Below are 14,067 nucleotides of genomic sequence, written 5' to 3'. Positions count from 1 at the left end.
TAATTACACGTCCGCACGATCTGTAACATGACAGGTTTGCGTGTCTCTAATTACACGTCCACACGATCTGTAACATGACAGGTTTGCGTGTCTCTAATTACACGTCCACACGATCTGTAACATGACAGGTTTGCGTGTCTCTAATTACACGTCCACACGATCTGTAACATGACAGGTTTGCGTGTCTCTAATTACACATACATATCATACTGTTTTGGGGTATTCGATATTGAACTATAACATACGGTTAAGTAAAAACAAGCTTTTTCTGAGCACTCAAGCCCCAAATACAAGAAAATACTGTTTTAATTTTTCTGATTTCATGCGTCGATTTTCTTTTTCTTTCCTTTTTCGATAATTTCGTAATGGGGATTTTTAAAATGTTTTGTAATCTGTGACTTTATGTCTTAATGTTTGTTTTATAGTTTGTATAATGTATGCAAAACAATTCAACCTGCGTGTATAAATATTCACCTGAAGCTAAACTTAAAAACTCAAACGTCCATCAATCAAAATGCAACTTCCACACAGCCTTGTCCTTCCCGCTCTCCCCATTTCACGCTGCACTGTCCTGTCTAATAAAGCCAGCAGGACAAAACATTCTACTTTGATTTGACATCTCTTGAGTAAAGGTACCGTAGCCAAAAAATGCATACAAGAAAAAAAAGTCGCACTGGAGTATAAGTCTCTCTTTTTTGGGGGAAATGTATTTGATGAAATCCGAGACCAAGAACAGACATTTCATCTTGAAATGCAGTTTAAAATAATAACAGATGAGAGAACATGGTGAATAGGTGTACGTATGCTAACGTAACACCTTCAGCTACATGAGGCACAGACAGAACTGTGGTAAGTGTCTGGTATGTTAACGTAACATATTAACAGTTATTCAGATAACTATAGCATAAAGAACATGCTAACAAGTTTACCAAAGCATCAGTTTTACCCCAAATCACTAAATCCACTGAATTCTTCTTCCTCTGTGTCACTTCTAAACAACTCCACCAACTCCAGAGGAAGAGGAAGTGCAGATTCTTCTTCTGCGTCGCTTAGAGCCTAGAGCGCCCTCTTGTGGAATGCGGTTCAAGTGTGAAAATAACGAATAATATCACATATAAGTCGCTCTCCGGCCAAAACTATGTAAAAAGGTGCAAATTATTACTTCTCTGAGTCCAACTGCAGAACTGGGAGGTCTTCATAGTGGCATTTAACCATAACAAGCATAGATTTTCATTTATGTATTTTTATTTCTGAAAAAAGCAGCGGGTAATTTTTCAACCTTCTTTGACTCTATGACACATACACTTTTTGAGCACATTTAACACAGGGAAACATTACTCAATTAATTCGAAATACAACCTAAACTAATGAAGAGTCAACACCGTTATAAGCCATTTTTATATGATGTCCTTTCACGGTTAAGTTTAAGGTGCACTTTATTGACACCAAAGAGAAATCTGTCCTCTGCATTTGACCCGTCCACCCAGACACGAGGAGAACATGCAAACTACACAGCGCTTCCAGTCGCGAGGCAGACATACAGTAACTCAGATATAGTGTCAATTTAAGGAAAGCTGACACAAAGGTCAATCACGGGTAACATTTTGAGTCATTAGTGAACAGGAAACAAGACGCTGAGCAATTGCGTGTTTTTCTGGCCACGTGAAATATTAATCAGAAAAGTTAAAACGATCTAAAATGTAAAAGTTAAACAAAGAACAGCTGGGCCGTTAAACAGGCCTAATTAGAGTTTTACTGGGGAACACACGACAGGTGATTAACTAAATCAATCATTCCTGTACAGCCTTTCAACAGAGTCATTAGCATATCCGATGTTTTGAGGACAAAGATCGCTTCAGGCAAAAAACTGTTAAACAATGACAGCGATAGCAGCCTATTTTTAGGAGTATCGGACCGTAACGACGGCAATTTTTAATTCTGTGAGGAAATATTGTGCTTACTGCTGCTTGATTTTTAATTTCACTTGATTTATTTAGCGTATTTTACATTTTCAGCCCAAATATCCCGGGGGCCCTCTGTGTTATAGTGCGTTTTATTGTGAAGGGTCAAACGTGGCGCTTGTTGTCGCATCACGTCCTTTTGTCACGTTTTATGAATTGTTGAAACTTAACGATGGTAATTAGCGTTGGCAACAATCTGGTACATTCACGGGAACGTGTTTTTGCATTTTATTGTTTTTAAATATGCCGTCCCTTTAATAAATACACTACAAAAAAACAAGTGTCATTCAAAACAAAAGGAACCGTGTTGTAAGTCACTGGAAATATGAAAAGGAATAATTAAGAAGAATTTAAAACATATTCATACAGATATAAAGAACAGACCTTTAAAACATCATCAAAAGTAAGATAAATGCATTACCAGGTCAGAGTTGAAAATTTTTGGCATTGGTTATACGATATATTTATGTATTTACTATTTATGTATGTCAAGTCCTCACTAAAAGGTTCAAAAAGTTATTATTATCATGTTATTGTCATTACATATGTTAAACAGTTCTAACTAACCTTAAACTACCAACAGCACTATTCACTTTCATTTTAATTAACTTTGTCTATGAAATGGCAAAGTGAAAACCAATAGACAGGACTCAATCAGACAGTTATTGACCACTGCCTCCTGGTGGTGAAGTAGTGGAAGCACCAGGCTTTACTTAGTTCTGTACTTTGTAATCTGATGGTAAAAAGAACCCTCTTCAGATATAATTAAACACAGAAGCCTATGATTTAGCTAATTTAAAGAGCATTTTATTAATTTGTGTTTTTTCACATTTTGTATTTATTGACACCATTGGTTTTCAGTAATAATATCAATAGAATTGAAAAATAATTAAAAACAACAACAATGAACAATAATAAAAGCAAGATATGTCAAATAAAGAATGCATTCAAATTTCAAATTTGACTAATAAGATAAAAAAGGCTTAAGTATATACACAAAATGTAAGTTAAATGTACAGATGTAGTGCAGAAAGTGAACAGAGTGGTTGATGATTACATTATTATTAAAGTGACAGATGTTTTAAAGGTGTTCTAATGTTTTAGCTTAATAAGTAAGCACCATACCATACCATATATACCATACCATATATACCATACCATGTACACCATACCATATACACCATACCATATATACCATACCATATATCATACCATACGATATATACCACTATATATACCACACCATATATACACCATACCATATATACCACACCATATATACCACACCATATATACCATACCATATATACCACACCATATATACACCATACCATATATACCACACCATATATACACCATACCATATATACCACACCATATAACAATACCATATATACCATACCATGTACACCATACCATATACACCATACCATATATACCATACCATATATACACCATACCATATATATCATACCATACGATATATACCACTATATATACCACACCATATATACACAATACCATATATACCATACCATATATACCACACCATATATACACCATACCATATATCATACCATACGATATATACCACTATATATACCACACCATATATACACCATACCATATATACCACACCATATATACCACACCATATATACCATACCATATATACCACACCATATATACACCATACCATATATACCACACCATATATACACCATACCATATATACCACACCATATAACAATACCATATATACCATACCATATATACCACACCATATATACACCATACCATATATACCACACCATATATACCATACCATATATACCACAACATATTTACCATACCATATATACCACACCATAAATACACCATACCATATATACCACACCATATAACAATACCATATATACCATACCATATATACCACACCATATATACACCATACCATATATACCACACCATATATACACCATACCATATATACCACACCATATAACAATACCATATATACCATACCATATATACCACACCATATATACACCATACCATATATACCACACCATATATACACCATACCATATATACCACACCATATATACCATACCATATATACCACACCATAAATACACCATACCATATATACCACACCATATATACCATACCATATATACCACACCATATATACACCATACCATATATACCACACAATATATACCACACCATATATACCATACCATATATACCACACCATATATACACCATATCATATATACCACACCATATATACCATACCATATATACCACACCATATATACACAATACCATATACACCATACCATATATACCACACCATATATACCATACCATACCATATATACCACACCATATATACCATACGATATATACCACACCATATATACCATACCATACCATATATATCAAACCATATATACACCATACCATACCATATATACCACCATATACACTAAACCATATACACCAAACCATATATACCATATCATATATACCAAACCATATATACCAAACCATACCATACCATATATACCACTTTTCTGGGGAAAAGTCTAAAGAATAAAGAAGGTGGCGGTAAATGCACCTTTGCAGTCCCTAACCGCCATTAAACAACAACAACAACAACACCATTAATAAAGACAGAACTCTCAGAAAGGACAAAAAACGATCCCATGAAGTTCTGGAAAGTAGTAACATTAAAAGCGACACTGTGACCGCAGATAATCTGTCACGCTTTGTGAACAAAGAAGGTACAAAACTGACTGATGAGGTGAAAATTTTGTATTTCTTTAATGAACATTTTATATTGACTGGTTCTCTTTTTGATTCTTTATCCCCTGGCCAGTTAGAAATTAGCTGCCATATTTCCTCATGTTAGAAGGTATAAAACTTTATATAAATGTACTTGAATAATTGCGACTTGCTTACACTGAACAATGAGCTTTATTTCCTAACATTCTCTTCATGACCTGCAGTTCACTCTGACGCTGCGGTCGAGGTGATCAGGCCGCTGACCTCTGAACTTTGCATCCGCAAGGTCCCTCTGCTCTGTGCTGATTGGCTGGAGTCTGTTTTGATTGGCTGCCGTGGTGGCCCCCTCTGCCTTCAGTCAAAGATAAGTCTGAGCATCCACTTAGAGCAGCACGGAGCAGATGGAGCCATGTTCTGACACCAGCTTTTATCTACAAACGTCACATGTGGGAGCAGCAACTCTATCAAGTTAAAGGAGACTAAATCACCTTTGATGAGCTTTTAAGAGCTGTCACTCATCATCGGCTCACTCAGTTCTATTTCACAATTATTTATGTTTTTATTTTTTTGTATTGCGACTTTACTGCATTTTTTTCTTGTTCTTTAGAGCAGTTTGAAGTACTTCGTGTACAAAATGTGCTGAATGCCACCTTTTCCCTAGCTCCACCCACAGTCTTTCAAGTGAACAACATCTTTAAGGAATATTACTGATTATGAGTGTTACGCCCGGATAGCAACCTCAGCGGCATTGACGAGGACAGAGCAGAGCTGAGACGGTTTAGATGATGCAGATCCACGTGCATTTATTTTACAGTGATTTACAAACAAGAAACTGGTTTAAAATACAGCAACATGTTCACACAGCAGCAAGACACGAGCAACTGCCGCCAGGCGCCTTTTATAGGCCACTGGGTTAACTGGACCCTCCTACTCCGAGGACCAGGTAAGTTTCAATCTTCCTAAAACCGCACAGATAAGAGCTAACTGTAGAAAAACAGTGTCACTATACATACTTCAATTAAATACAAAAATATATTCTTTATTTAATTTACTGTGCACAATTTCAATCTCAACATATATTCTAAAACAGTCAATTCCCTAAAACACCCCTCCTATTTTCCCCCAATGTTCTGCCCCGGAACCTACTTAAGGTGCTCCGTCTCCCTGGGGACTCTTGTCTGGCGCACCTAAAATGGCTGACACATCAGGTAAGGTATAATTTAATTTTGATTAACCAACAGTTACATTCTCTTTTCTGTTGCAGGTCAACTTACACCACAACCTTCTCAATAAATCCTTTTAAACATCTACTTGTTTCCTTGTACTCTTCCTAAGCCTATGTAATGGTACATACAGCTACATTACATTTCTTCCCCCCTCTTTTACGGATAAAGTACATCTACTCTTCAAACACTCTGGACAGTGAGTCAGCAACTATGTTTGACTTGCCAGGCTTGTAGAAAACAGAGAAGTTGAATGGTTGCAAAGCCAGGTACCAACCAGCAATTCTCGTATTCGAGTCCTTCATTTTGTGGAGCCACTGGAGAGCACGATGATCCGTTTCCAAACTGAAATGTCGGCCCAACAGGTAGTATCTCAGCGACTCAATCGCCCACTTCATGGCCAAGCACTCCTTTTCCACGGTTGAATATCTGGTCTCTCTGTCCAACAGCTTCCTGCTCAGAAACACAACTGGTCTCCTCTCTCCATCCACCTCCTGCAACAGAACTCCACCTAGGCCCACTCCTGATGCATCAGTTTGTAAGATAAAGGATTTGTCAAAATCCGGAGTTTGCAGAACGGTGCATTTGTTCAGGGCTTCCTTGAGGTCCCTAAAAGCACACTCACATTGGTCAGTCCATTTTACCTTTCTTGGTGCTGCCGATTTGGTGAGGTCATTTAGAACAGCTGAGCGGTCTGCAAAGTGGGGAATGAATTTCCTGTACCAGCCGACCAGACCTAGGAAACTTTTCACCTTCTTCTTAGTGGCTGGAATGGGGAAGGAATAGATGGCCTCCATTTTCCCCACCTGGGGCCTAAGTTTGCCATGTCCAATGACAAAACCCAGGTACTCCATCTCTCTCTGAGCCAGACAGCATTTCTTAGGGTTGATAGTTAAGCCAGCGGATTTTATGCATAGCAGGACTTGTTCCAGATGAGCCATGTGTTCTTCCCAGGTTTGGCTGTAGATAACCACATCATCCAAGTATGCAGCTGAAAACTCTGAAACATCTCTCAGAACATAGTCCATTAGTCTTTGAAACGTAGCTGGTGCACCCTGCAGTCCAAAAGGCATCACTCGAAATTGGTACATACCAAACGGAGTTTTAAATCCTGTCAGTTCTTTGACTTCTGGAGCCAATGCCACCTGCCAATAGCCTTTGCTCAGGTCTAAGGTGGAAATGTACTTTGCCTGCCCCACTCGCTCCACCAGCTCGTCAATTCTAGGCATTGGGTAAAGATCACACAATGAAACAGAATTTAAGTAGCGAAAATCAATGCAAAATCTTAGAGAGCCGTCCTTTTTGGGCACCAGAACCACTGGACTGCACCATTCACTATTTGAAACTTCAATTATGCCTAGTTCCAGCATCAATTTTATTTCCTTTTTCAATGTTTGCACCAACCGCTCTGGAATTCTGTAGCTCTTTCGACATGGAGGAGCCTCTCTCTTTAGCCGGATGTTGTGCTGGACTAGGTCAGTGTAACCAGGAGAGTCTTTGAACAGTTCTGGGTCAATGAGAGGAGTCACTTGTTCCTGCTGGGAGACAGACAAATGTGACATCTCTATGCCTGCTGATTCAACCAGACTTCCAGGCATAAACTTCTCTGGTATTTCTTCATCCTGCACCCCACAAATCAGCAGCTGAGGGACAGATTCCTGGCGAGACTGAAACTCTTTTAACAAGTTCACATGAAACGTTTGGTGTTTTTTTGTTCTGTCAGGCATAAATAGTTCATATGTGACCTTACCCACTCTTCTGCTGATTTCATAGGGACCATGCCATTTGGAGAGGAGTTTACTGTCGGAGGTGGGGAGTAGAAGTAGCACCTTCTGGCCAGCTTCAAAGCTTCTTTCTCTAGCTTTGCGGTCATACCAGGTCTTCTGATTTTGTTGAGAAGTCTTCATAGTCTCTTGTGCCAATGCAGACATATCTTCCAGACGTTGCCTCATTTTTATCACGTAAGCCACCACGTTCTCTTCTGAGGGGGTTGGGTTCTCCCAGTAGTCTTTGAGGAGGTCCAGTGGCCCCCTTACTTGACGTCCATAGAGCAACTCGAATGGTGAGAACCCCGTTGAAGCCTGTGGCACTTCACGATATGCAAACAGCAGATACGGCAACCATTGGTCCCAGTCCGCTCCTGTGTGAGAGACAAACTTGCGCAGCATATTTTTTAATGTTTGGTTGTACCGCTCAACTAGCCCGTCCGTCTGGGGGTGGTATGGGGTGGTCCTAATACCCTTAATCCCAAGGAGCTTATAAACCTGCTGTAATAATTTAGACATAAAGTTTGTCCCACAGTCCGTCAAAACCTCTTTTGGTATTCCCACCCTGGAAAAGTGCTGTAACAAACAATTAGCAACATTTCTGGCTTTAATTGTTTTTAAAGGGAAAGCCTCCGGATACCGAGTTGCATAATCACAGATTACTAAAATGAACTTGTTCCCTGTACTGCTGCGTTCTAAGGGCCCAACAATGTCCATTCCTATTCTTTCAAATGGAGTTTCAATGATAGGTAGAGGCTGCAACATAGCTCTAGGGGCTTTGCGGGATGAAGCAAGTTGACATATTTCACATGAATTACAGAATTTTGACAGGTCACTGTATATGCCCGGCCAAACAAATCTGCTTGTAATTCTGCATAAAGTTTTTTGGAACGCCATGTGTCCCGCCCATGGTACTGAATGTCCGAGCTCCATAATTTGGAATCTGAATGGTTTTGGTACTGCTAAGGCTTGCACATTACCTTTGCATTGATATAAAATGCCCGCTTTAATGATGTATGTTGCCTCCTCTACACACCCTGGGCTGCCCTGTTTCACCCCTTCAATTTCTGACACTTTTTGAAACCAAGGTTTTAGGGTTGCATCCTCTTTTTGCAGAGTGGATACATCAGGTGGAAGTTCCAGCTCTATGTGATGAGAGGGTTTGACTGGAATTTCTGTGAGTTTGCTAGCAGTTACTTTGAACTTTTCACGCCTTTTTTGTGCCTTGGATTTAACAGGTTTTCCCCCCACAGGCTCAAAGTCTTCCCTCCAGAATGGTAACTCTTGTAAGGACTCTTTTGCACTCTGAGCCCTTGTAGTAACCATATTAAAAGTTTTAGATGACTTTGCTTTTTCTGGTAAATTCTCAGGTATTTTTAGGTTCTCAGGGACAGATTCTGATTCTTGCACCAAGTCCAGCAAGATTGGAACATCATTACCAAGAATCACATCAAAGGGTAGGTTTGGAGCTAAAGCTACTGGCATCAGAAAAGTCTGACCTCCAACTGTCAAGTAGACTTCTGCTGTAGGATACTGGTGTTCATCTCCATGAATGCAGCTAATGCTAGTTTTATCCTCACTCCATTTCTCCCTTGACACCAGACTGGACAAAACCACGGACTGAAACCCACCCGTATCTAACAGAGCTGTAGTACGGTAACCATTTATCAGTACTGGGGAGGTATGTGCTTTCTGGGTTATTACAAAACGGCCGGGCAAAACAGGTCTAGGCACTGCACAGTAAAGAGATGGCTTTGATTCATTGGCTAGAGGGCAAGAGTACTGGGTATGACCTAGCCCATTACACACGTAACACCTGACTTCTCTATCGGACCTATGTACATAGTTACCAGGGTGTGACCTTTGAATATTGCTGGATGTAAAGTGTCTAGGTCTTGACAAAGCCCTTTTCTGACCAAAAGCCCTTTCACCCCCATTGGACTTACTTTGGGCTTGAGCTCTGTGTCCATATTCTCGGTCTTTGCTTCTCTGCGCCTGGTTAGAGTTGTGGCCATAGGTGGTGTTGAATCCCTTCCTTGCTGCTTGGAAAACCTCTGCTAGCTCTGCTGCTTGTTCTGCAGTCTTTGGGTCCCGTTCGCGGATCCAAACTTGGAGCTCTGGGTGAACCATTTGCAGGAACTGCTCCAAAATTAATGTCTCTGTAATCTCCTGTTTTGTATTTTTTTCTGGTTTGACCCATTTTAAGAACAGGTCCTTCAGTCGCACATACAGTTCCTTTGGGGTTTCATCCGGGAGGATCTCTGTAGATCGGAATCTTTTACGATAAGTCTCTGATGTGTTTTCATATTTTGACAATATTGCAGCTTTCACTTTTGCATAATTTTCAGCATCAGTAATGTCCATTTGTACATATGCACTGCGAGCCTTGCCTGTGAGAAGAGCCACTAGGCGGAGAGCCCACTCATCTCTTGGCCATCTGCAGACTTGAGCCATTCTCTCAAAAGTGGTGAGGAAATGTTCAATGTCATCGTCTGGAGACAGAGGCAACAGCTTTGGCTCTCTGTGGATCACCATCTCTCTGTAAAATCGGTTCTGCTCACAGTGACTGGGGCCTTCATCTTCATCAACGGTCTCATCTGTAGAGGGAGCCATTTCCCGCTCCTAGTCTCGTCTTTGGCTGACGCAAGTCACCAAAGACTGCATTTCTCTCATTTGGTGCTGTAGGTTTTTACATTTTGTTTCTTGTTGTGCTGCTTCTCTTTCAAGACGCTGATCTCTGGCTGCCTGCGACTGTGCGAGTGTCCTTACCAGCGCAGTCAACTCTTCAAACTTGTCCACAGGGTTACAAGTTGCTTCAGTCCCCTGGTCAGCAGCTTCACTTGTCCCCACATCTGGATCATTGTGTTGATCAATCTGCACTCTTCTTCTTGTACTCATCTTCAGTTACTCTGCTGCCTGGGCCCCAGCTTCTGACACCAATTGTTACGCCCGGATAGCAACCTCAGCGGCATTGACGAGGACAGAGCAGAGCTGAGACGGTTTAGATGATGCAGATCCACGTGCATTTATTTTACAGTGATTTACAAACAAGAAACTGGTTTAAAATACAGCAACATGTTCACACAGCAGCAAGACACGAGCAACTGCCGCCAGGCGCCTTTTATAGGCCACTGGGTTAACTGGACCCTCCTACTCCGAGGACCAGGTAAGTTTCAATCTTCCTAAAACCGCACAGATAAAAGCTAACTGTAGAAAAACAGTGTCACTATACATACTTCAATTAAATACAAAAATATATTCTTTATTTAATTTACTGTGCACAATTTCAATCTCAACATATATTCTAAAACAGTCAATTCCCTAAAACACCCCTCCTATTTTCCCCCAATGTTCTGCCCCGGAACCTACTTAAGGTGCTCCGTCTCCCTGGGGACTCTTTTGTCTGGCGCACCTAAAATGGCTGACACATCAGGTAAGGTATAATCTAATTTTGATTAACCAACAGTTACATTCTCTTTTCTGTTGCAGGTCAACTTACACCACAACCTTCTCAATAAATCCTTTTAAACATCTACTTGTTTCCTTGTACTCTTCCTAAGCCTATGTAATGGTACATACAGCTACATTACTATGAGTTTGAACAAATTAACCATTTTTGGGAGATACTGGTTATTGGGAGGAAACGACAGGGAACAGTTAGAACAGGGAGAGAACGGGGAACACGTGCACGTCTTGTTTTTAGCCTTATTTAAACTGTTTCACTCCTTTCTACTGACAACAGTGGTGTTTTGAAATATGAAATATGCAGATAAATAGTGTAAACCTCCTGATTAACATACATATGCATTTAAGTTAAGGTAAATATGATCAATCAATGTAATTATCATTAAAATAAAATAACATAATTAATTTACCATAAATATTAAGTATTGTACTGTTAACAATTGCAATGTTGAGTTGTTCACAGTTTGATAAATATAAATCATATTTATTCAAACCAATGTTATACAAACTGCTTAACCATCTTATTAAATTCAGTTATATGTTGATGAAAAAATATGAAATTAATATAAGGGACCTGTTTTATTTTCTTACCGTTGAATTTACATAATAATAATAATTTGAATCTTGGATATAAATTTCATAATTTAAAAGGGAATGAAGATGAAGATGCTTTGCTTTGTCTGGAATGTCCCACAATATAACATTAAACTTGTTAGTATCTGGTTTGCATTTGGTGTTTCTATAGCTGAGAAAATCCTTTAAAAACCATGCACACAGATAAGTTTAATGCCATACTTAAGTTGGGGTACTTTTATTTAAAGTATGTGGATAAGTTCTGACACTCACCATGTCTTTGAACGCGTTCTCGATCGCCCCGACGACCAGGCTCTCCTGTGAAACCTTCTTCTCGCTAAAGAAGCGTGCAGGCGGCGTGTGGGGCGACCCCGGGGCCCCAGCCGCGCCCCGGAGCGACACGGCCCGGCTCAGGCCCTTCTGAGCGGGGCCCAGGTGCTGGTTCAGAGGCTCCTCCCCCAGACAGGTAGGGGGCGTCAAATCGGGCGTGGCCAGGATGTCCATGACCTCCTGGAGGTGCAGAGCGATGTGGTGATGGAGCAGGTGAGACGCCATGACAGCCACGCCGGAGCCCGCGTGACCGTCGAACAGGGCCCAGTAGTGGAAGGGGAGGTCCTCAAGGGAAGCGTCCTGAGGGAGGAGTACAAACGTCAACATTTTTACTGTCCCAGCAAACAATAAAGGCTCTCTGTCAGAAATGTGTAATAACGTGCCAGTAAAGGGTGTGGTTGATGAGTATTTGTTAATTTTTTTAAATTATTTTTTTGTGTGAAAACGTAAAAACATTTTATTCAATTCTTTCTGCAGCCCCTATCTTTCCCCCCAAATCTCCAAATCAGCTATATTTCGATATAACTTATTATAATAATAAATAGAATCTATTTTATTCACATTTTTGAACTCACATAGACTTAGTTTAGCCCTAGTTTAGACCTGGGTAAGACATAATGTAACAATATACTTTTTGAAGATTTGTAGCTTATCTTATCTGTGACGGGAGCTGGGACAATAACACTGGTAAACAATAGTGGCCTTGGACAAGATTTGAACTGACAACCCTTCGGTTTGTGGGTGAACTCTGAACCCAATGCACTAGCACTCTGTAAAGTTACAAAATAAAATGTACAATACCAACCCCAGTGAGTTAATAATGTAAGAGAACCTTGTGGGTCCATAATTGTACCATTTTAACACAATGACCCACACCTTGCATTGATCTGCCTTTGTAGTGCTCTAAGTGAGTGACAGGTGGCTCTAACCAATCACAGTGAAGCAGATATTCATGGTTACCTCCTGAAGACCGCATAAATCTGCTTAGTTTTTGATTTCGATACAAGAATTTTGACAAACACCATCATGATTCAAGCAGTTTACATAATCACCTGCTTCTGCTGTGAGCTCACGCTTTACTGTGATTGGTCAAAGCCACCTGTCAATCACTCAAACCATGACAGAGACTGACCACTAGGAGGAGATGGCGGTGGAAAAACACAGAAATCAATCATAGCAGATCAAAATCAAATGAAAACAGCAGATCGTCACAGGGTTTAGAGAATACAAATACAGCAGTCTCCCACAGTGCCAGTTGTACTCCTGCGTACATGTTTTTCTGTGTACAGCCGGATGAAGGCCGACTGTGATGAAAGCGTCTCCGTGAGCTTGTAGCACCTGGGTGAAGCTTCTGTGATGTGGCCGCGCGCTCTCTTTGTCCCCGTGTCTTTTGATAGACCCACTCTAGTTTGCGTTTCACACCACTTTGTTCCTCTGCAAAGCCCCAGAGCCCACATGAAGAGTACTCTGATCTGTTCCATCCACACAAACCTTCAAAACGTGTCCGATGTGTTTCAGACGGGTCAAGTGCACCGGTTTTTGAAAGCTCGGTAGCTCCACTTCACCTGTGCTTTCAGGGACAACTTGAGGAGATGTTTTTCTGTTAAACATTTGTGATGGTCCAATCACAATATCCAGAATAGGGCTGCAACGGTTTATCCATTAATTGTGACTACAGTCGACTATAAGATAAGATGAGATAAGATAGCTTTTATCTGTCCACACAAGGGGAAATTTTGGTGTTGCAACGCAAGTAGATACAGAAGAAAAAGAACAGGTAACTTATAGGAAGCTTTAAGAAAAAAAATTATAATAAAAACTCCTATAGACATAACATCTCATATTCTTAACAAGGAACAGAGGGAAAAAAGAAAAAGAAAAAAATAGATAACATAAGACAAAATAATACTAATAATAGTGGCAAAATAAACACTCTTATTTACAGCAGTTATACGC

General features: G+C 40.1%; 1 protein-coding gene across 1 annotated transcript in view; it reads right to left on the bottom strand.

Moving 5' to 3' along the window:
* The window catches only part of ppm1h (protein phosphatase, Mg2+/Mn2+ dependent, 1H), an 83,396-nt gene that overhangs the window by 43,062 nt on the left and 26,267 nt on the right, over positions 1–14,067 (bottom strand). The window contains exon 3 of the mRNA XM_072435519.1: positions 12,055–12,411. Coding sequence (XP_072291620.1) covers positions 12,055–12,411 — 357 coding nt within the window. The remainder of the gene's footprint in view (positions 1–12,054; positions 12,412–14,067) is intronic.

This window comes from Eucyclogobius newberryi, unplaced genomic scaffold (genome assembly GCF_026437365.1).
Source record: "Eucyclogobius newberryi isolate DKJ021-1_F unplaced genomic scaffold, fEucNew1.0.hap1 SCAF_7, whole genome shotgun sequence".
In the NCBI taxonomy this organism is placed as follows: domain Eukaryota; kingdom Metazoa; phylum Chordata; class Actinopteri; order Gobiiformes; family Gobiidae; genus Eucyclogobius; species Eucyclogobius newberryi.
This window is presented reverse-complemented; position numbering and strand designations above follow the sequence as displayed.